Genomic DNA, 27450 nt, shown 5'->3' on the forward strand with positions numbered 1-27450 from the left:
ATAAATCATTAATGAAAACACTCATTAGAAAATGGGCAGGAGATGGTCATATTCACTGGACACCGAGTCTGGCTCAAGGTGATGAGTGTGGCAAGGTGTGTGGGGAGGCTTTCTTCCTACTGCAAAGAAGCGAGTCTGAGGGCTGGCACCAACCAGCAATGACTCCGCTTCCACTTCCGGAGAGCCAGGGGAGACGATTCCGGTTCTCGGATCCCCCTTCTTGGTCACCTGCAAGTCCCGGCTCGCTCCACCTACAGAAAGAGAAGCCATCTCAGTATGATCTTTGTGAACATAGTCGACCTTTAATGACTTCTGAAAGGAATAGAGTTTCCTTGATGAGCCTCAGAGAGAGTTGTGCCACATGATGCAGAGAACTTTGCGTGTATAACCGTACCAGGTTTTTGGTGTGGAGCAAAGGGAGAGCAGACATCCTCCATGGAATGTTTCAGTAGAAAGTGTCACAGCTAGGTCTATTCATCCAGAAGGCTCATCCCTGTGAGAAGTGTGTTCTGGTCATAAGGGACATTCTGTACCTGGCTGATCACCAAGGAACGCTATCTGGGCAGAAATGGTACACTTGTGAGGCATGTGGGAAACAATTCTGGTTTAGTGCAAACGTGCACCAGCACTAGAAGGAACACAATGGAATGGAGATGTGGACAACGCTTTCTCTGAGAAAGGCTGCAGATTTTAAGTGTCAGGAAGGCACTTCACCTGTGGGAAAGTTGGGAAGGATTTTCTTGGCAACTGTGCCTTCTCCAACACAGGCTACTCACAACTGGATTGAAGTCACACAGCAGCACCAAATGTAGGGAGGCCTTTCACAGCAGAAAAAGTCATTACAAGTGCAGTGAACCAGGAAAGCTTTCAGGTACAAATACAAACTAGCTCAACATCAGGGAATTCACAATGGAGAAAAGGCCTTAGGAGTGTGGCAAATGTGGGAAATTATTTAGCCAAAACTCCACTCTCATTTGTCACTGGATAATCATGCTGGAGAAAGACTTATGAGTATGTTGAATGTGGAGAATTTCTTTAGCCAAAGCTCTGGCTTCACTGAACACTAGAGAATTCACACTAGAGTTAGGTCTCATGTGTATGGTGAATATAGGATATCCTTTAGCCAGAGCTCCATGCTTAGTTAATCACAGAGAGTTCACACTGGAGCAAAGCCCTATGAATGTGTAAATATGGGAAATCCCTTCAACAAAGTCCTGGACTTATTCAACACTGGATAATTCACACTGGAGAAAGGCTTCCATATTCAGTATAACAACTCAGGGGGAAAACCTCTGTGAATGTGAAGGAGGCATCAAATCCCATACATCTGAACATCCACAGCGGAGAAGTTCCCCAAAAATTCCAGGTAAGTGGGAAGCTTTAAGGAGCTACATTGTACTTTCTAACCTGTGCAGGACAGGACTCTTGCCAGATTTAGGTCACTGCCAGTTTCTGTGGCATAAACCATGTCACCTCTACCACCTGACAGGTTCCCCGTAGTGTATATTAGTCACCTCAGTGTAACAAAGGAAAGCAGATGTTTCTGTTCTCTCATTCCCTGGAGAAAATCACGAATAGTCTGTGCCCTTAGGGGAATGTCATTCCTTCCTCTCTGACTAGTTAAGGCATGATCCTGACACAATCTTGTCTAAGAAGATTGATCTAGCCTAAGTATTACCGGCAATTTGCAAATCGTTTTTCCTTCTTCCAATTTTGGTCTAATTTGCTTTGCTGCCAAAGCCCACCCAGGAAAGAGTATTTCACTTTGTGATCCTAATTTGTGGCCTGAATGCCAGCATTTCTTTGTAGGCTCAGAGTTCACCCTGAGGATGGGGAAGTTGTTGTGACATCCTGTAGGACTCTGGGGAGAAGGATGAATCCCTTTTTCTCGGGGATGTCACATAACTCCTAGCACCCCTAAGAAGACTTCAGGCACTGCAGAGGAACCATGTGCCTAGATGTCCAAAACTCAAGTTTCTGGTGTCACTTGTAAGAGGCCAGGCTGAAACCATAACTGGTGCAGAAACACTGAGTGTGATTAATGAGGTCTGGAGGAGACTGCATCAAGGTTGAGAATGGCATCACCTCTGCAGTGTCTCCATAGGTGTTTCAATGGCTGTGGCTATGAGCATGAGTGGGTGCACTCCATGCTGGTGTTTTTCCTGGAACTGACATCACTGTCAGAGCAAATAAGGTTTTGTTTACTCCTGTCATGACCTCAAGGCCATTGCTGCACAGTCAAGAAAATGAAAATAGAGAAATGAGAGATCTCATAGTCCAGCGATGTGGTTTTTGTCACCCTTCTAACTTTTCTGTTGACTCATATAGAAATGATGTTTATTGCTCACCAATATTTCCTCCCACTGATGCGGGCTGACTTTCCAAAGGCATGGTGGAGTCACTATAGGGTTGCAAAACCTTATGTTTTCCTTTAAAAAGTAGATCCAGACTTATAAGTCATTTTTAACTTCTATTGAAACATAATTGGCTTGCTATAAACTACACATATTTAAGGTGTATAGTTGAGTTGATTATCAGCCCGGGTGATATACCAAGACCTTCATCTCTATAAAAAAATTTAAGAATATTAGCTCCACTTGGTGGAGCTTGCCCTTAGTCCCAGCTTCAGAGACTTGGATGGAGAATCCCTTGAGCCCAGGAGTTCAACACTGTAGTGAGCTATGATCACAGCCTTGCACTACAGCCTAGGCAACAGAGTGAGACACTGTCTCTTAAAAAAAAACAGAAAAGTGTACAATTTAGGTACTTTCCATGTACCGATAAACTCAGGAAACTGTCAAAATCATGCTAATGAACACATCCAAATATCCATTACTCCTGTACACCTTTCTAAAAATCATTCCCTGCTCTCATTTGCCCTCCAGACAACCCTTGATTTACCTTTTTTCAAAATAAATTAGTTAATATTTTCTAGAATTTTATATTATTTTAATTGCAAAGTGTTTTTTTATTATTCTTGTTTTCTTCATGTGGCATAATTATTTTAATATTCATTAATGTTGCTTATGTGAATAGTTCATTCTTTTCTTGTGGAGTCACATTCTGTTCTATGGATGTTGTCACTCCATTTATCTGTTAATGGACATTTAGGCTGTTTCTGGTTTTGGATTATTACAAATAAAATGGCATAGTTGAAGTATACAATTTGACATCTGAAACTCTTGAAACTGAAAGTTTCTTCCTACACTTGCAACATATAAAATTACTTTTACAAGGACATAGTCTACCTTTTGTAATGGACATTTTGTATGTAGACAAAATGGAGAGGGATGTATTATGAAACTCTAGAATCCCTTCCCCAATCTTCCATCATTATACCATTTCATAGTCATTCTTGTTTCATCAGCCTCTGCCACATTGCTAGGTGATTTTACTTACAATTCCAGACATCATGTCATTTAATGCATAATTTTTTCAGGATGCACTTCTATAATGTAAGTGTTCTTCCATAGCTCTAATAACTCTCATACAAAATAAAAATATTTTAAAATATTAAAAATGGATAAGCAAATGATTTGATAACCAAATAAAAATACTATAAGTGAGCACTAAGTATATGAAAAATATTCAACCTTACTAACAATAAAGATACATGCATTTAAATAAAAACAACTATTTAATTTTTTTCTTACCCACATTTGGCAAAGATGTAAGTGAGTGACAGTATTTGATAGTTAGAAGGGATATGGTCACCTTCAAATTAATTGGTGGGAGTATACATTGGAATCTCGTTTCTGCTTTTTTCTTTTTGATTTTGGAGTCAGGGTCTCACTCTGTTGCCCTGGCTGGAGTGCAGAGGTGTGATCACAGCTCACTGCAGCCGCAAACTCCTGGGCTCAAGCAGATATCCTGTCTCAGCTTCCCAAGTAGCTGGAACTAGAGGTGCACAGTAACATACCCAGTTAATTTTTAAATTTATTTTGTAGAGACAGAGTCTCACTATGTTGCCCATGCCTGGTCTCTAACTCTAAGCCTCAGAACCATCCTCTCACCTCAGCTTCCCAAAGCACTGAGATTACAAGCATGAGCCAGTGCATCCAGTGATTATCACATTTTTGGAAGGTAATTTGGCATATCCTCATAACTCAGAAATTTTACTTTTAGGAATTTAACCTAAGGACATAACTAGAAAACTTCAAAAAAGTGTAACAAATGCAAATAATCTACATGTCCAAAAACAGATATTGATAAATTAACTTATGAAATTTTGGCATATTGGAATAGATATGGGATACAGTTTTGTCATTTAAAATAATACTATTAATAGGATAACAAATACATTTTAATTTATGTGCTAAATTTTATAATAATAATAACTTCACTTGTCATGGACAGAAATAATAAAATTAGCAAAATATGTATGGTTTATTATGGATCACAATAATTATTATATAAATACAACTAAGATCAACTTATTTATGTATTTAAATGTGAGCCTTTTGTTTCATATGGTTAGCAAAGTCATGAATATTTTGGCAGTATCCTGTGAATCCCAATAAACATTTAGTCATTTATGTTTTCTGTGTAGACTACATAATTATATTGTTTTCTATTTTTTAATCGACACATGGATACAATTTGATGTTTTGATACATGTAGATGTTGTATAATAATCAAATTAGGGTAGTTAGCATATTCATCGCCTCATGCATTTTTCATTTCTTTGTAGTGAGAACATTCCAAAACCTCTCTTCAAGGTATTTTATAATATACAATACCTTACTGTTAACTATCTTCACCCTATTATTCAAAAGCACACCAGAACCTTTTCTGTCTTCTTGTAACTCTGTACCTGTTGACCAACTTCTCCCCATCCTCTCCAATCTCTCATTTTCTCCCCAGTGTTGGTAACCACTGCTCTACTCTCTACTTCTATAAGATCAACTTTTTGTTTGTTTATATTCCATTTCAAAATGTTAACTTTAAAAAGCAAGTTATTCCACCAGATAGTTTCTTCATATGGCTTACTCAAATCTAGAATCGTTTTGTCTACTTGACTTTAAAGTCTGGAAATTATATCAAAAAAGAGGTTAGTTTAGCATGAGAAATTCTTATTGAACCCATGCTGGCTCCTAGTGGTAACCACCTTGCCTTACTAAGAGCTCAAAAATAATTGGTTCAATATTTAAGCATAGAATTGTGCTGCAGATGGATATCAATGTCACCTCAGTACAATTTCTGGAATTTATATATGATAACCTCTTCCCTAGCCCCACTCCCCCTAACCATCTTGACCTGTCTTTTGAAAACATAGCCATTTGTAAATTTCTGGTCTCTGGTACCCATCACATTCTCCTCCAAGTTTGTTCACAGCAGCTCTTTAATCACAAAAGAAAATGCTTAGACACTGAAGAATGTCATTTGTTGGGATTAATAATTATTACTCATTCTAAAAGTATCCAGATTACCTGTTTCATTCTTCTGAACCCCTTGTGATTTCAGACCACTCTTGCTTTGTTCTTTCTAGTTCAAATAGTGTTCTCCTGGATAAAGAAGATTATAAACAAAATAGCACTGAGAAACAGAGGGTTCATCTGATTAGGTCTGCCAAGTTTAGCATGCCCTGCTTGCTTTTGGTTATCTGCTTTTTTTCTTCTTTTTTTTTTTTCTTTTTTTTTTTTTCATGAAACTGAAGGCCACAGTAAGTGAAGGCTGCACCACTAAACACTGAAACTTAACCTTCATTAGCTGCATAATAAATTGAACATTTATAAATCGCCATGGTAATGGTCACTTCAGTTATTTTTCAGGAATGTGGGGCAGCTCCTGACCAGTTCAAACTGGTTGACTCTTCAGCTGGGCCTGTGTAAATGCCGGAGAGCATTTTGACATCAGAGGACCAAAAATTCCACCCTCAGATCATAATACCATCATTTTCTGCAAATATGTCCTATGAAATGCCATAAATCCCAACTATGTTTGCATAGATCACTGATTGCTTCATTTTTCCCCCACTTGTATAACCCATAAATATCCCTAAGCCTTATCTTCAGGGAGGTGGAGTTGAGACCTGTTCTTCCACCTCCTCACTGGCTACCTCATGAATAGTCCTTCTCTTTTTCAAAACTCATTATCTCAGTGATTGACTTGCTGCTATAGGGCAGAAAGAACCTGGTAGAAGCTGTAGATACTCGATTATTCACTCTCATCTGTTGCATCAGCTATTCTGTCTCCTCTCCACCTTCATGTAGACATAGATATAGATATCTTGTTTAACATATTTTAAAGAGAATTTTTATTACCCTCCCCATGACGTAGAAATATCAGTTCATGGAAGCCTTCACCTTCATAAACTCTTCTTCAACTCTTATGCATTTCTTTTCATTCTTCTACCAATCTCCAGGTAGCTGGGTCTTTCTTATTCCCTTCTCAACTCCAGTGTTGCTTCCTTAGAAGCCTCCTTTCACAGCTCATCTCATGGAATCCTTCCTTCTCCCCCATTCATATCACTCTACCCCAATCATGTGTTGTTAGTTTTGTTTCACTTATCACTACCTGCAATAATTACTTTTTCTACCTCCTTCAACTGGAAAGTGAGCACGATGAAGATGAAAATAGTACTGTTCCCTTAGGGCCTGTTACTGACCCAGTCACATACTAGATATCAAATAGATATCTGTTGAACACAGCGCTGATATTCCAAGCATTAACTGGTACAGCACAGGCAATAAATAATCAGAAGAGATGCCAGCTGTCAACAATAGGAGCTGCCCTACTGGTGTGGGTAGACTGCATAGTAGCCTTAGTCAAATAATAAGTAAATTTAAGCATATCTCATCTACCACCTGACCAGGCATTACTCCTGTTTTCCCTGTTTGCTTCTTTAGAACATCTTTCAAATTCCTGTTTATAATATTGAACATTTTATTTGGGAAGTAGAACTTTATTGTAAGTCTCACAAATATTTTCATAGATATTTATATTGATCTGTAGTCATGATACAGCTCTCCTACTTTCCGTGAACTTTCCATAATCTCAGGTTGGAAAGGCTAATAATAATCCCAGCATTTCCCTCTTTATTCAATAGGCATACTGAGATGTCAAAATTATTTTACAAATCAGTTCTTCTTTTTGGATTAAAATTCAACACAGAGTCATACCTTTGTTGCCTCATCTATCTTCAGACACTCAAAATCGACAATGTAAATCAGACATTTTTCACATGTTTTGTTCTTTCAGTAGAAAATAGAAAAATATACCACCCTTATCAGATAAAGCTTTCACTCTGTGCCACGTGTCACTCACTCGCTCTACTCACATTCACCAGATAATAAATTGTTTAAAGTCAGGACTTATTTCTCCTTATGTTTCTTTTAATTCCTGCCACCCAGCACCAGACCTTGACTATAAGTGGGATCATTACGTTTAAGTTGAACTAAATTGAGTGTACTGATTTATCCAAGCTAGACTTTTATAGGTACTACAGATAAATAATAATTTCACATTTCTCTTGATCCTTTTGTGTTGACCCACTTTCTCCTTTAGATTTTTGTCTTTCATTCGTGCATATGCTTTCAACTTCCTTGTGCCCACGTTCAGCTACGTTTATTTAATATAATGGATAGACTTACCCTGCCATATTCCAGTTCTGACTGCCATCTCACTAACTCATTAAACATAATGTTGAGATCATGTTTATCTACTTATGGTTCGATCTACATTTCATTTTACTCGTCACTGACACTCATATTGTGTAATCAGTTTTCTTTTGCTTTCATTTAAGAGTTACAAGAAAACCCTTCCAAAGTATCTGGGTTTAAATTTTATCTAGTTATTTCCCCTTTCCTCTAAACATTTTGCTGAAGTCAAGTCTCTCAAAATGAGTCCTATTTTTGCAGGAACTCACTGAGATCAACTAAGATTTGATGATCTTTCTAATACTGTGCTATAAACTTCACATACATCTTAACATTTAACTGTCATGAGAACTTTCTATAAAAAACATTATTGCTTATTCTTAAGTTGTATACAACTGATTTGAAAAAGATTAAGAAATTCACTGCTGGTTACAAGTGGTAAGCTGATATCCGTGTTTCCTGCTTTATTTAGGAAGAGCTTTCCTTCCCATTCTTCATTTTAAAACTCAGTGCAGAAAGTCTTGTTACTTTGCACCACCTAAACATATAGTTACATTAAATCCAAGATCTTATTCCTAGTATAAAAATTACAAAATTTGCTTAAATATTGCAAATATTTCTTCTAGAAATATTATTCATTCCACCACAAATCAGAAAATGATAGCAATGGATAATGAGCCTAAGAAAATTTGGCAGATTCTCAAATGTATAGCAGAATAATACTGTGACAAGGCATAGGGTGGCATCAGGTTGGTCAGATCTGACATATACTTACAGAATGAAGTCGGAACAATTTACCAAATGTCTGTAAGCTTCAGTTTCTTCTTCTGTAGATTAGAAGAAATAACCTCATTGCAACATTTTAGGAAATAAATGAGATAATGCGTATAAACCTCTAGGTATAATGCCTGTTGCAGAGTAAGCCTTTAAAAAATGCTAACTATCATCATTGTCATCATCACCATTATCATTATTTTGAAGACTCTAGACTAATAATATACATCTGTTTAATTATATCAAGCCACAGTAACCCTGAACATCATAATACATACTTCTTCCTAGACTAATGTGAGATTTCTGGGTAACTTTCAGTACCTATAAATCTTGTTATTTTTCTCTTCACAAAGACAGCTATGTTCAGTACAAAATGTACTCCCTGGGAATACTTGATCTAGCCCCTAAGTATAACCCAATCAATAACAACTGTGTGACATAGGAGAGACACTTAATTGTTTTAATCTACTTATCTATAAAATAAAGGGATCGAAACAGACCACAAAAAGCAAATCCTTTATCCAAACTAAAGTTCTGAGATTTCTTCTTGCGCAGCTCTGTCTTGTGGTAAATAATTAACATCTATGGTAGCAAAGAATAAATTATTCTCTAGTTCTAGTTCGCTAAGTTGATGTCTAGCTCTCTGAGAATATTACACCATTTTAACTCCAAAAATAACAAGACACAGCAGCTCTACTGTCTAGTGGAAATTAATAAGCTAATGACCTGAAACAAAATCAATGTAATGCCAAATAGACATACTATAATATTGCATTCTTGAAATAAGTGTAGTCATCTGTGACTGTCTGTTGCCTCATTAATCCTGACAAAATCCCTACAAAGTATTTAAATAGTTTGTAGCGGAAACATTTTTGTTTTAGTAGGAGAAAGAAAAACCTTATACCAAACAAGAAATTTGCATATTTTGCCTAAAATTACCCACAAGATTGAGGAACAATCTAGAAGAAACTGGATCTGTGAACTTCCAGCTGAGTGTCTGTAAGGAGGATGAGAAATAGTGAGATACGCAGCTGGAGAATAAGGAAGGAGATGTTTTCTTCTTTCCTTTATTCGTATCTGAACTGCTTACGAAAAACAGATGAGGCCAATTCCCAAAGTGTCTTTTCTTTAAAAGAAGTTTTGCAATAGTGCTGTATTCTCTCCACAGAGTGAAACTGTGCAAAAACTGAATTTTCGTTCACAGTGGGTCACCAGGAACATACCTGGTCTTATCTCACTGTCAAGTCAATCACTTTCTATTATTACCGTTACTTAGAGCTTCCCCTCCTGGACAGTTTCTGTGCTTCTGAGCAGAGGAAGACCTTGATTTTTGGGCGAGACCCTGAGATGTCTATTCTTGGGAAAGTATGCTAACGTTTTCTTTCTTCCTTCCTTTCTTCCCTCCGCGTCCCTTTCTCCGTCTCTCTCCTTCTTCCTCTCCTGATATTGGTCTTGGTCTCTACCTCTTTCTCTGTCTGTCTCTCTCCTACTCTTTGTAAAACAGACTATTGCCTCTAATTCCATAAGATATTTAGGTTACTTGCACGGTTACAGATAAAACTCATAAGGATTATCACTAGGAATTTTTCTAACAATAAGTTGTGCAGTTACTCATACAGCGTATTATATTCTCCCACTGTTGCAGATTCAAAAAGTTGACAGAAATCAGGGAAATTTAATTCCAGAGCAGAGTGCCGGTGATCCAGGATAGTTACACAAAAGTAAGTTTAAAAAGACAATTTCAGTGTCAGGATTCAATTGAAAAGGCTGATAACCAGTTGTCTTGATATGTCCAGATATATTTAAAAACAAAATTCTAAAATTTTTTTTTGTTTTTAAAAGAAGGAGTGTTCTAACTCTCAGAACCAAAAATATATTCACTGATTAAAGTTTTGTTGACCTTAGTTCATAAAGGATATTAAATTTAAAAAATCCTAAGAATTTATGAAACATGGAAAAAAAAAAAAACATGTTAAGAGCCTCCTCCAAGTCTAGGCAATGGGCTTCTGAAAGTTGTCTTCTCTTGACACCAGGTACTGAGGAATAGGACCTGTTTTGACACCAGCTAAAAAGACACTCAAATCACTAATGACCCATGAGCAACATATTCCCGTTCACGACTCTACATCATTTCTCCACAGAGGACTTCGGTTGTTCACTCGAGTGCTCTGAGGTTTAGGTCAGTTTCGCTAGGACCCTCCAGAGGGTCTCCTGTCTGATAAGACCGCCTATTTGAATAATCACAGAATGAAGAAACTTATTCTCCCCACTATGCATGGGAGGGTCCAAACAGTATGTGGAATCTTTTAAGTGCAGAAAACTTGCATTTCCTTCTCCCCATCATAATGTGAAATTAGGAAAAGCTAATCTGACAACTCGTTCATGACCAGGAGGGTTAAATTTCCAAAAAGTAAAAGGAGTCTGTCCTAAAGAATTTTCTAGAACTGATATGATTTGGCTGTGTCCCCACCCAAATATAATCTTGAATTGCAGTTCCTATAATTCCCACATGTTTTGAGAGGGACCCAATGGGAGATAACTGAATCATGGGGGCGGTTTCCCCCATACTGTTCTCATGGTAGTGAATAAGTCTCAGGAGATCTGATGATTTTATAAGGGGTTTCCCTTTTCTCTTGGCTCTCATTCTCTCTTTTCTGCCGCTACGTAAGACATGCCTTTTGCCTTCTGCCGTGATTGCGAGCTTCCCCAGCCATGTGGAACTGTGAGCCCATTAAACCTCTTTTTCTGTATAAATTACCCCGTCTTAGGTATGTCTTTATCAACAGCATGAAAACAGACTAATACAAGGACACTACCCAAAAGTTCAGAAAGAATAAATACATTGCAAAGATGAAACTGCTCGATCAAGTGGAAAGAGGTTTCCTTCCCCAAATTTAAAAGCCAAATGTATAAGCTGACATCCAGTATTATACACAACATACTTGCTTTCATTATTATGAAAAGTATGACAAACGCAAAAATGGAAAATGCAGATATGAGTGGGTGATTGTCACCAGAAGTCTCACTGACGTTCTTTCCCTTGATTCTGTCCTGTCAAGTCAATTCTTGTGATTAGCATCATGATGGAACACTCTACTCCCTTTCTGTTCTCAGGAGGGATGCCTGAATTTCTTTGTTTCTTCCCAACATCCTAGATCCTATAACAATAAAACAGGCAAAATACAGTTGCTGTGGTTCCATTGCCCCTGACTACAATTCATTCTCTGAGTTAAACCAAGATAATCTTTCAAACACCCAAAACACAGAGGTCTCTCTAGGTTTTAAAACCATTCAGTGACTTCCCATTGTCTGAGAGTGAAATATGAAGTCCATTTTATGGCTTAAAATGTTCATAGTGGTGTGCCTCCTTCCTTCTTCTCCAGCCTCATCTTCTGCCATTTCCTCATCCCTCATCAGCATCCCATGTTCTAGCCTTTCTTTTAATTGTTCAGATACACAGTATTCTCCCTTTCTCCTGGACGCTAGAATCTTCAGCTCCCTCTGTTTGCACTACCTCTTCTTCCCTTCTCCTAACTTCTGTTCTACCCATAAACATTTTTCAGACTTCAGGAGAAACAGCACTTCCTACAGGAGACTTGCCTCTTCCACCTCACCATGTTAAGCCCCTCTGACATGGGCTGCCATATATCTGCCTGTGACCAAATTATTGTCTGCACCCCCAACGAGGCTACAAGCTCCATGGAGGTAAGATCATTTGTTTTATTTACTGCATGTGCTCATGCCCTAGCACAGGACATATCTGTGGTGGCCAAAAAACATTTGTTGAATAAATTGTACAAAGTATATGAGCACAACATGTTAAGTAGAAGTTACTTTAGAGTAGTCGTTTATGACTGATACCACCCAATATTGGAACACATGTGTAGAAATGCCTCAAAAGTTCTTCTTCCTCAGTCTTCAGGTCCACCTGTAAGTGATGAATTTCTTTTCCTCTTTCTCTGTGTCACAGATTACCACCACGTGACCATTTGGCAACTGAATAACTTTGACCATTAGATTCTTCTCCCATTACTGAACTGAATGGCCTTTCTGTTCTTGCCGTTTGCAGGAATGTGTGATGTTTTGTTAAGTACATATCACAAGACTGGCTCAATCCTTAATGCATCCATCTGTCAGTTTCCCCAATACAGTTTTGTCAATAAACAGAATTCCGTTTCCAATTGGAAAATCTATGTGTTGCAGGCTGAATTGTGTGTCCCCCCACAAATCCTTACATTGAAGCCCTACAGCCTAATACCTGAGAATGTGGCTGTATTTGAAATTAGAGCCCTTAAAGAGGTGACTAAGTTAAAATAAGGCCACGTGGACTGTAATCCAATCTGGCTAGTGACTTCATAAGAAGAGGAAATTCGCACACACACATGAACACATATTCACAGAGAAAAAGCCTTGTGAGGACACAGCAAGAAAGTGACCATCTGAAAGCCAACGAGAGAGACCTGAAGAAACCAAACCTGCCAACACCTTGATCTTGGACTTCCAGCCTCAGGAATTGTGAGAAAATAAATTTCTGTTGTTTAAGTCACCAAGTCTATGGTATTTTGTTATAGCAGCCCTAGGAAACTAATACGCCAAGAAAAGTTAGAAATATCTCACCATATTCTGGAGTCGAAAATCTATCTGTATCATCGTTCTTTCTCCATTTTCAACTGAGCATCTCTTAATCCAGAAATAAATATGAATATTAAGGAAGAAACTTAATAAGAATATTTCATTGATCACCAAATTTGTGCCAGGCATTGTCCTGGGTGCTTCAAGGAATGTCAATTTGTTCCCCTTTTGACAGCTCAGGAAACAGGATCAGGGAGGTTACATAATCACCCAAAGATCATACAGTTAGCAAAGGGGATGAGACAGCATTTGAATATAGATCTAAGAGAATTCCGTGGAGTAGACAAAGCAAAGGCTTTGGAGCCATGTGACTTGGATGCGTACCCAAGTTTGTTGCTAAATTCTGGTATCAGTCACTTGTCTTGCATGAGGCTCATTTTCTTCATCAATAAAATGAGGATAATACTACTTAATCGTGCAGGGTTAGCAAAAAAACTAAATGAAATAACTTATAAAAGACCAGAAACACAGTAGCTATTTAAAAATAGTCAGCTCCTCTATTGTAGCTTGTGGTAGCAAAGCTAAGACAAGCCCCCAGACCCCATTACTAGCAGTAACCGTCTTACACCAGCAGTGATTTTTTGTTGTTGTTTGTTTCAATAAAGAAAAAGCTGATTTTTGTATTGATTTATATGTGATTATTTTAAAATTCAGTAAACATGTCTATCAGGTGAGTGACTGGCCTGCCTAATCTGAGCCTGGGCCTGTGAGTGAGTACTTCTTGGAATGTCTGTGCTCACCACTGTGCATGGGATGATGGAAAAATCAATTTAAGACTAGCCTGGCCTAACAGGTCAGAACTGAGCTGACAGACACTAGGTTATGGGAAAATATATATTTGCTCATGAGTGCTGATTTCAGTCTATTTTCAACTTCTATTTCTTAAATAAATCACCATTCAGACAGGGCTAAATGTACTGCTCAGCTACAGTTATCTCAAAATTAAGAGTTTAATTTTCAAAAAAGAAGTAATACGCAGGAGTCAGCCACACCTTGAGTCAAAGTCTTCTCCTTCATTTTCTAGATAAGTGACCTTGACCAGATTCCCCAAACTCCTTAAACGTGTTTTTCTCATCTGTAAAATGACCATAATAATAACTACCTCACAGCTTGGTTGTAAATAATAAATGCAATTATATATGTATACCGCTTAATGATAATAGCATTTATGTAACATTTGCTATGTGCCAGTCACTGGTCTAAGCACTTGACCTGTATCTAACTTAGTACAGTCTTCACAACAACTTTATGAAATAGGTGTTGTTATTATCCTCATTGTGCTGATGAGGAAGCTGAGATTCAGAGAAATTAAGTAACTAACTATCCAAAGGTCACAGAGCTAGTAGATGGTAGAGCTGGATTCAAGCCCAAGCAGTCTGATTACAGAGGCTGTGCGTGTAGACAATAAGAGATGCCTGCTTCTGAGTAAATATTCAACAATCAACACTTCTAATTGTGTTAAAGGAATAATCACCTCTCTTAACTTGGCATCAGTGTGTTGCGTTTGTTTTTATTTTAAGAGAACTTTGTTTGAAAAACTAAATCAAATACAGCTCTCTACATGCTAGGAAGCCATGTGTCATTTCAAACATACCCACTCTCCATGCCTTCAGGCCTTTGACATTTGATACTCCCTCCTCTAAGTATCTTTGCCCTCCCACTTTCTTCAACTGTTTTCTTATGCAGCTATCAGATCTCTACCATGGAAACACCAATCACAGGATCATAAGGAGCTTACTGTCTCTGGGTGTCTTCAAAGAGGACTGTGTCTTTTTCTCTGGATCCCTTCCAGCTGATGCAGCACAGCGCCACCCAAAGTACATGCGCAATACACGCTGACCAAAGAAAGGTAGAGATAAATATGAGATATGTGTTCAAGAGAAGATGGAAAATTTTAATAGGATGGTGAGATTTCCCATAGGTTGTGATTATCTTTTTATATAACAGAAATATATTGATAATGGGTTTTTGGAGAAGAATGTTCTCATATTTTACATTAAAATTCCATTTTGAATTTAAAATATCTATGGAACATTATATGTGGTGTATTATAAAACCAGAAAAGGGCTGCTTACCCAGTCAACATCTCCCGAATCTTCTGATTTTTATATGCATTTCTCAGCTTCTATGTTCAGGACATTATTTACTCTCACTTACATTAGCTATGTATTTCTGTCATCACAGTGATTTGTGTTATAAAAAACATAATTCTTAGCAAAAAAAGAAGTTAAATTTGAGATAAACCATCATCCATATAATTTTGTAAAAACATTCTTATTTATAGGCTATACATGTGAGTGTCCCTTATCCAAAATGCTTAGGACTAGAAGTATTTTCAGATTTCAGAATTTTGGGGGGATTTCGTAGTATTTGCATGTACATAATGAGATATCTTGGGGCTGGGACCTAAGTCTAACCACAAAATTTATTTGTTTCATATACATATTATACATATAGCCTGAAAATAATCTTATGTGTTTTAATAATTTTGTACACGAAACCAACTTTGTATTAAGTACTTACATGTGGAATTTTCCACTTGTCATGTTTCAGATTTTTGGAGCACTTTTTAACAAAGTCTTTCATTTAAAAAAGATTATTGCTTAGGAGTGGGGACCAGGGAGGCAGTGTATAATGACACTATCTTTATTTTGTTAGATAAGTGATTCATGTCTATTTGGAGACTTTATGGCAATAAATGATCTAGTAGGTTAGCCAATTTGGTTGGCCCGACTGCTATCTACCAAAAAGATTTAATTTGCTCAGTGTTCTACGTGATTTGGTCATCAGGGACATTAGGGAGGATTTTTTTCTATTGGGAGATATATTAGGTTAGGCTGTGACAGCAAATAGAAGCAAACATGCAAAGGCCCAACAGATTAGAAGTTTATATCTTGCTTACATCGCAGTCCAGGAAGGCTCAGATTTTGCAGCACTTTGGATTTCAGATTTTTAGATTAGGGATGATAAACCTGTGACTGACACATGGCTTCCTGGCATGTAAAGAAGGGCCACAAGAAAGACACGGGGCATGGGACACCTCAGATGTGATGCCCAGGAGTTTAGATATTTTAAGGATTTTAAACATGAGAATATCTAAACATGATCAGATCAGTTTTAGAAATTTTCCTAGGAGAAGTGCAGAAGCTAAATTGGATGTAAGAAATGTGGAGCAATTAAATGAAATAAGCCAGGTACAGAAAAATAAATATTGCATGTTCTCAGTCATATGTGAAAGCTAAAAAAACACAAAACCTTATAGAAGTAGAGAGTAGAATTGTGGCTATCAGATGCTGGGAAGGGTAAGGTGAGGTGTGTATAGGGAGAGGTTGGTTAATGGATATGAAGAAACAGCTAGAGTAGAGGATAAGTTCTAGTGTTTTCTAGAACACATGTAGGGTGAATATGGTTAACAATAGTTTAGTGTATAGGTTCTAAAAGCTAGAAGAGAGGATTTTGAATGCATACAACACAAGCAATCCTGATTTTATCACTATACATTGTATACATGTATTGATATATCACTCTGTACATATATATCACTTTGTATATATAGATCACATAAATATGTACAGTTATTACATATCAACTAAAAAGGGAAAAAATCCTTCCTTACAGAGATCACGGTTTGGTAAACAGTTTAATTCACTGTAATAAAGCATCTCACAATGAAAAAAAAAGCGGGGGGAGGGGAATTTGGAGGCAATGAGAAGCTAACTGCTGAGAAAATAAGAATCTGGACAGTGGCAGTGGAAATTGAGAGGAGGGAAAGGGATGAAGGGGTACTAACTTTTCTCTAGACCTCAGTCCTTGCTATCTACTAAAAAAACCTATTCCTCACACTTTTCTCTATCTCACATTTATTATTCATAAATATTTCAGAAGTAATATGTTGGGACTACTATTAATGTAACATTACTTTGTGGCAAGCTCTGTAATAGTTTTTAATATGTTTTACCTATTTTAATTTTCACCATTTTTTTTTAGAAAATCTTACTTTATAATAAGGAATCTGAGACCCGGAGTTGAAGCAAATTGCCCAAGGTTACACAGCTGGTCAGTAGCAGACACAAGATCCAAACCCAGTTTGTCTGAATCCAATGCTGATGCCCTTGTGCCTCACTCACCCACTGCCACACTTCTTCCTGTTCTTCCACTTGTCACTATCCTTGACTCATTGCACTTTGACCTCAATCAATCTTCTTGTCTTTTCTTAAAAGAAAAACATATTTGCTATCTAATCTTTTCAACTACTATCCAGTCCATTTCTCTTTCCATGTAACCTTGGTCTTCAGTCCATGACAATATCTGTCTTCTCACAGGTCATTTTCTGCTTTAATTCCAGCTGTTCAGTTTTCGCGCCTTCTAAATTTACTCACACTAAATATTGTCCTGAAAAATTCAAAATATTTCTCCATCCTTTATTCCCTGGTGCTCACCTGAGCGCTTTGCATTATTAACTACTTCTTTCTTCTTGAAACTACTTCTCCCACAAAAACTGCAACCCTGTGTTCTCCCAACATGTTCCCATGTTACCCCAGCAGTTCCTTTTCTGTCTTTTTTGCCAGTTCCTTCATCAGAAACTTCTATGTTCTATGTTCTGTGCAGGCCATTAGAGGAGCTGAAGTTTTGTTCGGTTCCTTGTTTTCTTTTTGTCTTCTACTATTATTTCCTTTCAATATGACCCCTCAGTTTACTCTTCATATTACAATTTGAATTATCATCCTTAAACATCTATCTTCCTGTCTTACTTTCTCAACTTTTTGTCAAGACCTAATTTCAAATTAATGTTAAAGACATTTGCTTAGCAGCTTACCAACAACACGACAAGACACATTTTACACAGTCTCCTCATACACTCCTTCCCTGCCCAGCCAGCCACCTTTCTCAGTGTCTCCCTTGGAAACAGGCAAAAAAGATATAAAAATGATTTATTCTGCTGTTAGTCTCAATCTTTTGCTCAACTCCCATTTCCCCCAAGTATTTAGAATTTTTTTTTCTTTAAGAAAATAAATGCCAGCTGGGCACAGTGGCACATGCCTGTAATCTCAGCACTTTTGGGGAGTCCAGGGTAGGAGGATCGCTTGAGCCCTGGAGATTTAGGTTGCAGAGAGCTGAGATTGTGCCACTGCATTCTAGCCAGGGAGACAAAGCAAGATCTTGTCTCAAGATTAAAAAAAGAAAAAAAGAGGAAAAAAAAGGTCAACCAATTACGTTTACAGAATTAAAATTGCAGCCTGCCTCTGACAACATGAGAAAAAGAGAAAAAGGTCAGTGGAATAGCCCTTGCTGAATGCAAGTCCGCATACAGTTTGTCCTGGAGTTCCTGGAGAGCAAGGAACGTCTGTCCCAAACTTGACTCAGAGCTTCCAAAGTTGGCATATTTCAACAAGTAAACATTCCATTGAGCCAACAATTTGCTAGGCTACCAGCGGGTCTGGAGGGCCTGTTGATGATGGCAGTTCTTGTGGGGATATCTCAATATGACACACAATTGACACTGATCAGAAACACAGCGCCAAGGAGACTCTAGTCCTAGCCTTGAAATGTTATGATTCCAGGTTTTCAGGACAGAGCAGAGTTCACTTCTCATCTCCAGTATGTGTAAAAATTTGTCCAAAATGTAACTAAGAAGAAAACAATGGTATTAGTTACTTCTGCTCCCCGTCACCCTCAACCCCAGTGATTATGACATGGGAACTCACACAAAACTTTGAGACAAAAGAGCAACAAGTCTGCTTTATTGTTTGCTTGTTTGGTTCCCGAGTCGGGGCCGGGAAGGAGTGCAGGAGGAGGAATCCAGGCTTGCAAGCCTCTGCTCCGCTCTCCTTCTATCCAGTTGGTCTTTAGGACACTGAAGGAAACTCTTCTTCAGAAATAACCTTTTAACTTTTCTTCTGTCAGCTGTCTGCCAATCACGGAGCCAGAGGCTGAGGGGAGGCTTTGAGCAGGGCTGCGAGTCCCGAAGGCAAAGATCGCGAAGCTTGGCTCTCCGGAGCGCTCAGGGGGCAGGTGACACAGTCGTGGGTTCCCCGGCGGGGGCTGGCTTGACAGTTTCCTCCCCGCCCACTGGCAGGGGAGCGCCCCGCCGGGCTGCACGCGCGCGCGCGCAGGGGGGACATAAAAGCTGCGGCCGCGCGGAGACGCGGAGCTCGCCCACCGCCCGCCCCAGCAGTGGCTGCATCATGCACGTGAACGGCAAAGTGGCGCTGGTGACCGGCGCGGCTCAGGGCATAGGCAGAGCCTTTGCAGAGGCGCTGCTGCTTAAGGGCGCCAAGGTAAGCCCGGCGCCCAGCCGCGGAAATTTCTCTGCTCACACACTCCGAGACTCGCCCCGCCGCCCGAGGTGCACTGGGGGAGACAGGGAGGCCGCGCCCCGCGTGCCCACTCCACTTCCAAAATTTGCTGAAGCTGAGGCTGTGAGCACACCTCAAAAGTGGCTGGGAGGGAACCCGAACCTAATTGCCACATTTCAGGTCCAGAAGGGGAGCCTCTTGTGTGTTTATTGTTTGTCCGTCTGTTTCGTGAGCTGCGCAGGCCCGCGATTCCTCTCCTCTTGTCTATAGGTAGCGCTGGTGGATTGGAATCTTGAAGCAGGTGTACAGTGTAAAGCTGCCCTGGATGAGAAGTTTGAACCTCAGAAGACTTTGTTCATCCAGTGCGATGTGGCTGACCAGCAACAACTGAGAGGTAAGACAGGGGAATCAATCTGTCAACTGGGAACGGAACGTGCTCTGAGCAAGCAACAACCTGAAGGCAGCGGTGCCAGGGGGCCCTGGGTGCAGCCTCCGCTGCCTCCTCCAGAGCAGCTACCTTGAAACTCCAAAAGACAGTTTGGACTGATAGGTTTCCTTCTGACAGCCTAATTGCTGTAAAACCGAAAGAAAGGCAAGACTGCTGGAGAAATCCTTTTAGTGTAGTCATTTGGCAGCACTTAATGTAATCAAAAGTCCTCTAAGTATTCAAAGACAGTGCTGCTGCAGTAATTATTAAATGACTGAAATTGCAGACAAAACTTGGAAGATTAAAGTAGGCTAAGGCACTCTTGACAAACAACTTCACCCAGAAAGCTGGCCAATGACAGTCAAATGTGGCAGTATGGTTGTTTTAAACATATCGGAATACAAGTTCAAGGACCATCATCACAGAAGTGCTAGATGCTTTTGACCATATGTTTTCTCCGGCTTTTTCCCCAATGAGACAGTACTTTAAAATAATAATAATAGTAATCATAATAAACTATACAATGTTAGAATTGTAGTAGAAACGTCTCTATCAGCCTTTCCTCAATGCTTTCCTGTTTCCGGCTACTCACTTAAAATAGACCAATCTACTTGTGAAGTATCAGGGACAATATTGGCATACACAATAAACAGCTTTGATTATAAAGCTGTTTTTTTTTTTTTTTTTTTTTTTTTTTTTTTTTGTACATCTACTGGAGAACTTGAGAGTGCCCCAATAAACTTACAGGAAAAAAAAATTCTGGAGAAAAACTGGAAAAGTAAAATATTTGTATTTCACAAAGTTTTATTCAAAGAGACTGAGTAAATTGTTAGGCACTTTTTAATCAAGGGGTCCGAAAACTTTTGCAAATCTTATTCCAGTGCTCCAGTTCTTAAAGGGACATCAAGTGTAAATTTATTTTAAAATTTTAAAATATTCTGTAAGAGAAGGAAAATGAACTGATGTGTTAGAAGGAAGTGGTGTACCCACAGTTAAGAGAAATTTTAAAGGAAATTACATAACTGCAATCTGAAAATGCTAGTAAAGACCTATAACACAGATGACAAGCATGAGCAGAACAGATTTGGAAACACAGTACAAGAGGAACATATTGTGTCAGAGGACAATTATGTTGATAGTACATGATATTTTGGATCAAGGATAGAGCCAGGTCAGATCTTAATATTAATGCTGATGGAATAAGGAACAGTATACACAATCTGAAAGCCATTTCTGTCTCAATTTATATAGTTTCATAAATGACATTTAACTACTAATTGTACTAATTGTTTTTTTCCCAGTATTTAAAATTAGTATATTGGCTATAAACACATTCCTTAAGGATAAGTGATGGTGGAGGAGGGAAAAAACTCAGACACATAATGAGTGACCCAGGAAGGCATGTTGGTCATGAGAAATCCACATGTTGTCTGGACATCAGCATTTGTTTGCATCTAAAGAAAACATGACATTGATTTTTCCAATTTCAGGATTTAATGTTGCCTACAACTTTTAGAACTATTTAGACAGTATGGAAATTATAAAAATACGAGGTGAAAAGGTTCTTGGAGATAATCTAGACATAACTTATTTTACAAATGAACAAATTGCAGCCAAGAGAGTTTAAATAAATTGCAAAGAGTACCACAGCATATAAATGTCAGCAAGAGCTAGACCGTAGGTTGCTTGAGCCTGAAATTCAATGGGATGTCAGAAAACGAGATGGTATACTATACATTGGGAAGAGCAGAGTATAAGGAATACGGTGGAGAACAGAAAGAGGAAAGAAAATTAAAGCGGCAATTAGATATACATATTTAACACCTTCATTTTCCAAAACGTGAAAGTTGTTTCTGTGGAGTTATGAAGAGTTAGAACATATTCAGAATGGAAGAAAAAAAAAAAATACTGGGGGACCTTTTCCGGACCCAATTTGAGATCTTAAGAAACCGTTTCAAAATTCTATGAAAAAGGCCAAGTGCAGTGGCTCACGCTTGTAATCCCAGGACTTTCAGAGGCAGAGGCGGGGCGGATAACGAGGTCAGGAGATCGAGACCATCCTGGCTAACATGGGGAAACCCCGTCTCTACTAAAAATACTAAAAATTAGCCGGGCATGGTGGCGGGAGCCCCTAGTCCCAGCTATTTGGGAGGCTGAGACAGGAGAATGGCGGGAACCCAGGAGGCGGAGCTTGCAGTGAGCCGAGATCACACCACTGCACTCCAGCCTGGGAGACAGAGCAAGACTCTGACTCAAAAAAAAAAAAAAAAAAAAAAAAAAAAAATTCCATGAAAAAGTAAACACTTTGTATTGTATTTTGTTGTTCTTCCATTCCCGAGCAGTGAGTGTAAAAGGTGCATATTAGGAAATCTTGAAAATGTTTTTAGTAAACAACTAGCATAGTAATTTATCCGTATGGGAACTGATTAATCCATGTCTTCCCCAATATGTCTGGTGGTTGGTAATGATTATATGAATTTATTTCAATCAAAATTAAGCTTATGCTGACCTACTGTTTTTAAGGACTTCATATGTTGGCCTGGAGACCTGAGAATATATTTCTGTCATATAGAAAAATAACCACAATTTTTATCCATAGTGTAAAATAATATAAGTAGAATGAATGATCAAAGGCTCAGGGAAACAGTTTAAATCAATTAGAACTATGTCAAAGGCTGCTTTGAGAAACAATAGACATGTGATTGGACAGTGTAATGAAAGACACTCAGGCCTCAGAATCCGTGCCAACTTTATCCTGTTTGAACATAGTTTTATACAAACTAGTAATCTGAAGTAGTAATAGTAGTGAGAAAGAAGAAAAGAAGGAAATAGTAAACATCGAAGTTTCAGTAATCAAATAAAATCAACTGAATGAAAAGTAGACTTTAGCTAAGATATAAAAACTCCCCCAAACATGCATAATAGATCTGAATATACAAGAATACTTGTATTAACATAACACTTTATGAATTTAGTGTGGCTTATAGAAAATGATGTTTACCATAGTCTAAGCTGCAGAGCTTCAGTAACTTCTCAGGGACTAAGAGATGTTGCTTGCCCTAACTGACTTCAACGAGTTCTTAGCTTAGGATTTTAGCTCAGCTCTCTAAAATTTACCCCATTAAGTTACTGCTTATAGAACTTCAATGTGCATACAAATCATATATGAATATGTTAAAGTTAAGATTCTTATTCAGTTGGTCTGTGGTGTCTGCAAATTTCTGCATTCTTACCAAGCTGCCAGATTGATGCTTCTAGTCCACAAACCACACGCTGAGAAGCAAGGAATTAATTACAGTCAGCCCATGAGTTTAATAATTTTCAGTATGAGGGTAACTAAACTGAAATCCCTCTCATGGCATAGGACATGATTTAAATGTATACATGGAAAATAAGAATGTATCAATAATGTCTTGTTTTATAATTAGACACTTTTAGAAAAGTTGTAGACCACTTTGGAAGATTGGACATTTTGGTCAATAATGCTGGAGTGAATAATGAGAAAAACTGGGAAAAAACTCTGCAAATCAATTTGGTGAGTTATCTTAGCTATGTTTCTTGTCTATAATTATTTAATAACATGATGTTTATAAAGAAAAAAAGGTTCTTGGAGTCATGGAAACAAAACAATGACCTACAATATAGAAAAAGGGAAGTTACAGAAAGCTAGATAAAAGCATTTTCTTTGATAAAAAGGAAGACATTTAATGATGAAAGTAAGTCTGTCTTAAAATATTAGAAAGAAGCACGAATAAAATATAATTGATTGCTTAACTCAGGGGTTGGCGGACTATGACCCACAGATCAAAATAGCCTGCCAGCTCTTTTGGTATGACCTGCAAGCTAAAAATACCTTTCTACATTTCTAAATGGTTGAGAAATTCAAGAGAAGAATCATATGATTATATGAAATTCAACTTTCAGTGTCTATAAAGTTTTATTGCAACACAGCCACAGTCATTCATTTAAGTATTGTCATTGGCTATTTTCATGATATAGGGGCAAAGTTTAATATTTGTAACACATCCTGTGGCATTCAATGACTAAAATATGTACAATCTGGCACTTTACAGAAAAAGCTGGTCAACCACTGACTTATTTATTTAAAAGTAATCTTAATTAAATGCCAGAATGTAACAGAAAACAAAATTAAAGTGACAATTGAACTTTGTAATTAGTAGGACTTTTTATCCTGAAAGTTCATGGGGGGGGTGTGTGTGTGTATGATTTACACAATGTTTAATAATTATTTAGCTCTTAAAAATGGTTGAATTAAGAAATACAATTTTCTCTTTTATCCATTGAGTCATGAGTTTGTGGGTTATCTCATTCCATAAATGCCCTTGACATAAGATATTGGAGTTTAGTAAAAATCAAACGTTGACTAAAACAAAATGTCAAATAGGCTGTGCCTGGGGTCACCCTGCCCTTGCTGAGGTCATTCTCACCAATCTAACAAGCAGGTAATTGTAGAGTACAATTTGGCCACTGTATGTGTATAAAGGTACAGGGAGTGGCCTCCTACTTCATGATATCCTCCTAGTAAATTATAAACTCCATAAAAACAAGAACTGGGTTGTGTTTTTCTTTGTTTCTCCTTCAGTAATCAACGCAATATCTTGAAGATAGTGCTTAGTCAATACATTTTTTACTTAAATTGAAATGCCCATGAGTAATTACCTAACTGCTATAATAACTTGATAGAGGCAATGAGGATGACACTACACCACAAAAGAGCTAAATCTGTAAGTCCTACCTTGAGAAGAGTACAGAATTGCTCCCGAAACTTGACAGATACCTAAAATACATTTTTCTTTTAATTTTTTAAATTTTTAAATTATTTTTGTTGGTTATCCTTTTTCAACTTTTATTTTAGGTTCAGGGTATACATGTGCAGATTTGTTACCCAAGTAAATTGTGTGTCACTGGCGTTCGGTGTACAGATAATTTCATCACCTACATAGTGGTCATAGCAACCCACAGATAGTTTTCCCACTTTCACCCTTCTCCCACCCTACATCCTCAAGTAGACCTTGGTGACTGTTGTTCCCACCTTTGTATCCATATGTACTTAATGTTTTGTTCCTATTTGTAAGTGAGAACATGAGGTATTTGATTTTCTGTTCTTGCATTAATTTGCTTAGGGTAATGACCTCCAGCCGCATCCATGTTGTTACAACCAACATGACTTCCTTTTTTATGGGTGCGTAGTGTTTCATGTTGCATATGTACCCATTTTCTTTATCCAGTCCACCATTGATGCGCATCTAGGTTGATTCTGTCTTTGCTATTGTGAACAGTGTTGTGATGACCATATGAGTGCTGTGTCTTTTTTGGTAGAATGATTTATGTTCCTTTGGGTGTATACCCAATAATGGGGTTGCTGGGTCGAATGGTAGTTCTGTTTTAAGTTCTTCGAGAAGAGCTCCAAAATGCTTTCCATGGTGTCTTTTACTTTCCTACCAACAGCATACAAGTGTTCTCTTTTCTCTGCAACCTCGCCAAGCCAGCATCCATTATTTACTTTTTTTTTACTTTTTAATGATAGCCGTTCTGACTGCTGTGAAATTGTATTTCATTGTGGTTCTGATTTGCATTTCTCTGATGATTAGTGATACTGAGCACATTTTTTACGTTTGTTGGCCATGTGTCTGTCCTCTTCTGAGAAGCAGTCACAAAAGTCTGTTTATGTCCTTTGCCCTTTTTTTAATGGGGTTGTTTTGGTTTTGCTTGATTTCTTAAAGTTCCTTATATATTCTGTATATTAGAACTTTGTCACATTCATAGTTTGCAAATATTTTCTCCAGTTCTGTAGGTTATCTGTTTACTGCTTTGATAGTTTCTTTTGCTGTGCAGAAGCTCTTTAGTTTAATTAGGTCCTATCTCTCTATTTTTGGTTTTATTGCAATTGCTTTTGGAGACTTCATCATGAGATCTTTGCCATGGCATGTGTTCAGAATGGGGTGTTTTGTGTTTTCTTCTAGGATTTGTATAGTTTTAGGTTTTATATATAAGTCTTTAATTCATCTTCAGTTGATTTTTAAAATGGTGTAAGGAAGGGGTCCAGTTTCAGTCTTCTGCATATGGATACTTGGTTATTCCAGCACCATTTATTCAATAGTGCATTCTTTCCCCATGCTCGTTTTTGTTGATTTTGTGAAAGATCAGATGATTGTAGGTGTACAGCTTTATTTCTGGCTTCTCCATTCTGTTCCATTGGTCTATATATCTGTTTTTGCACCAGTACCATGTTGTTTTGGTTACTGTAGGCTTGTATAGTTTGAAGTCGAGTAGTGTGACGCCTCTAGCTTTGTTCATTTTACTTAGAATTGCTTTGACTATTGTGACTCTTTGGATTCCATATGAATTTGAAAATAGTTTTTTTTTTTTTTTTTTAATTCTGTGGAAATGATGATGGTAGTTTGGTGGGAATAGCGTTGAATCTGTAAATTGCTTTGGGCAGTATGGCCATTTTAACAATATCGATTCTTCCTATCCATGAACATGGAATGTTTTTTCATTTAATAATGACTCTGATTCCTTTCAGTAGTGTTTTACAATTCTCATTGTAGAGATCTTTCACCTCATTGGTCAGCTGTATTCGTAGGTATTTTACTCTTTTTGTGGTTGTTGTAAATGGGATTGCATTCTTGATTTGCCTCTTAGCTTGGATATTATTGGTGTTCGGAAACATTACTGATTTTTGTACATTGGTTTTGTATCCTGAAATGTAACTTAAATTGTTTTTCAGTTCTAAGAACCTTTGGGCAGAGAGTATGCTGTTTTCTATGTATAGAATCATATTGTTTGCAAACAAAGATAGCTTGACTTCCTCTCTTCCTGTTTAGATGCCCTTATTTCTTTCTCTTGGCAGGTTGCTCTGGCTTGGATTTCCAGTACTATGTTGAATGTGAGTGGTGAGACTTGGCATCCTTGTCTTGTTTCAGCTCTCAAGGGGAATGCTTCCAGCTTTTTCCCACTCAGTATGATGTTCGCTTTATGTTACTTCGATGCCTATGTTGTCGAGAATTTTTTAACATGAAAGGATGTTGAATTTTACCTGAAATCTTTTAATTAAGAAAGAAGATTCTCTTTTACAGTATGAGTACCTTCTTTGCAGTTCTTTTAAAACTTTTTCTCCAGTGTACCTGGTTCATTATATGTGAAAATAACTTGAAACTGTCAAGTTTCCCTCAAAATCTTTTTGGGATTCTAATTGCAAATATACATACATGTGTTTGGAGAGAACTAATAGCTGATTTTCCTGAGTTGAGACAGTTCTGTGACCTTCTTCTGCTTTAGGGTAGAAATGTATTGAAATGAGATATTCTGACTGTGAATCATACTTACATCTCTTGGCTAAATCTTACATTATTATGGTATATGAATGTTTAATATACCATTGAATTTTTTAAATTCCTAATTTAGTATTTGTGCTTCTGTACTTAGAAATTGTATTATTCTTAATTTTCTTTTCTTACAATGTTCTTATTTGGTTTGGGTGTCATCTGTATCTTGGCTTCCTTTTACGTCCTTGATCTGTTCATTTCTCAACAGAGGCATTCTTATCTCAAATGGCAAATGTCAGTTTGCCTACCTCTTTTAGTAATTCTATAAGTTTAGACTCTATATATTATAAATATATAATATTCAGAGGATAAGTTGCTAATTGTTACAATTTATTGATTTTTAAATTTGTTTTTTTAAAGTTAAACTTCTGATT

At 37.7% G+C, this 27450-nt stretch overlaps 1 protein-coding gene and 1 long non-coding RNA gene across 2 annotated transcripts in view; both read left to right on the top strand.

Annotated features, from left to right (window-relative positions):
- The first annotated feature begins 222 nt into the window (after positions 1 to 222).
- Positions 223 to 17934, top strand: LOC126954317 (uncharacterized). Its single transcript, XR_007725583.1, has 3 exons — positions 223 to 1366; positions 3948 to 4083; positions 16992 to 17934. It is a non-coding gene; the product is annotated as an uncharacterized LOC126954317 (long non-coding RNA).
- Positions 17935 to 18741: 807 nt separating this feature from the next.
- The window catches only part of HPGD (15-hydroxyprostaglandin dehydrogenase), a 31009-nt gene continuing 22300 nt past the window's right edge, over positions 18742 to 27450 (top strand). Inside the window, exons 1-3 of the mRNA XM_050789885.1 lie at positions 18742 to 19282; positions 19571 to 19694; positions 23156 to 23262. Of these exons, the coding sequence (XP_050645842.1) occupies positions 19190 to 19282; positions 19571 to 19694; positions 23156 to 23262 (324 nt within the window). The 5' untranslated portion in view covers positions 18742 to 19189. The remainder of the gene's footprint in view (positions 19283 to 19570; positions 19695 to 23155; positions 23263 to 27450) is intronic.

Source organism: Macaca thibetana, chromosome 5 (genome assembly GCF_024542745.1).
Source record: "Macaca thibetana thibetana isolate TM-01 chromosome 5, ASM2454274v1, whole genome shotgun sequence".
Classification (NCBI taxonomy): domain Eukaryota; kingdom Metazoa; phylum Chordata; class Mammalia; order Primates; family Cercopithecidae; genus Macaca; species Macaca thibetana.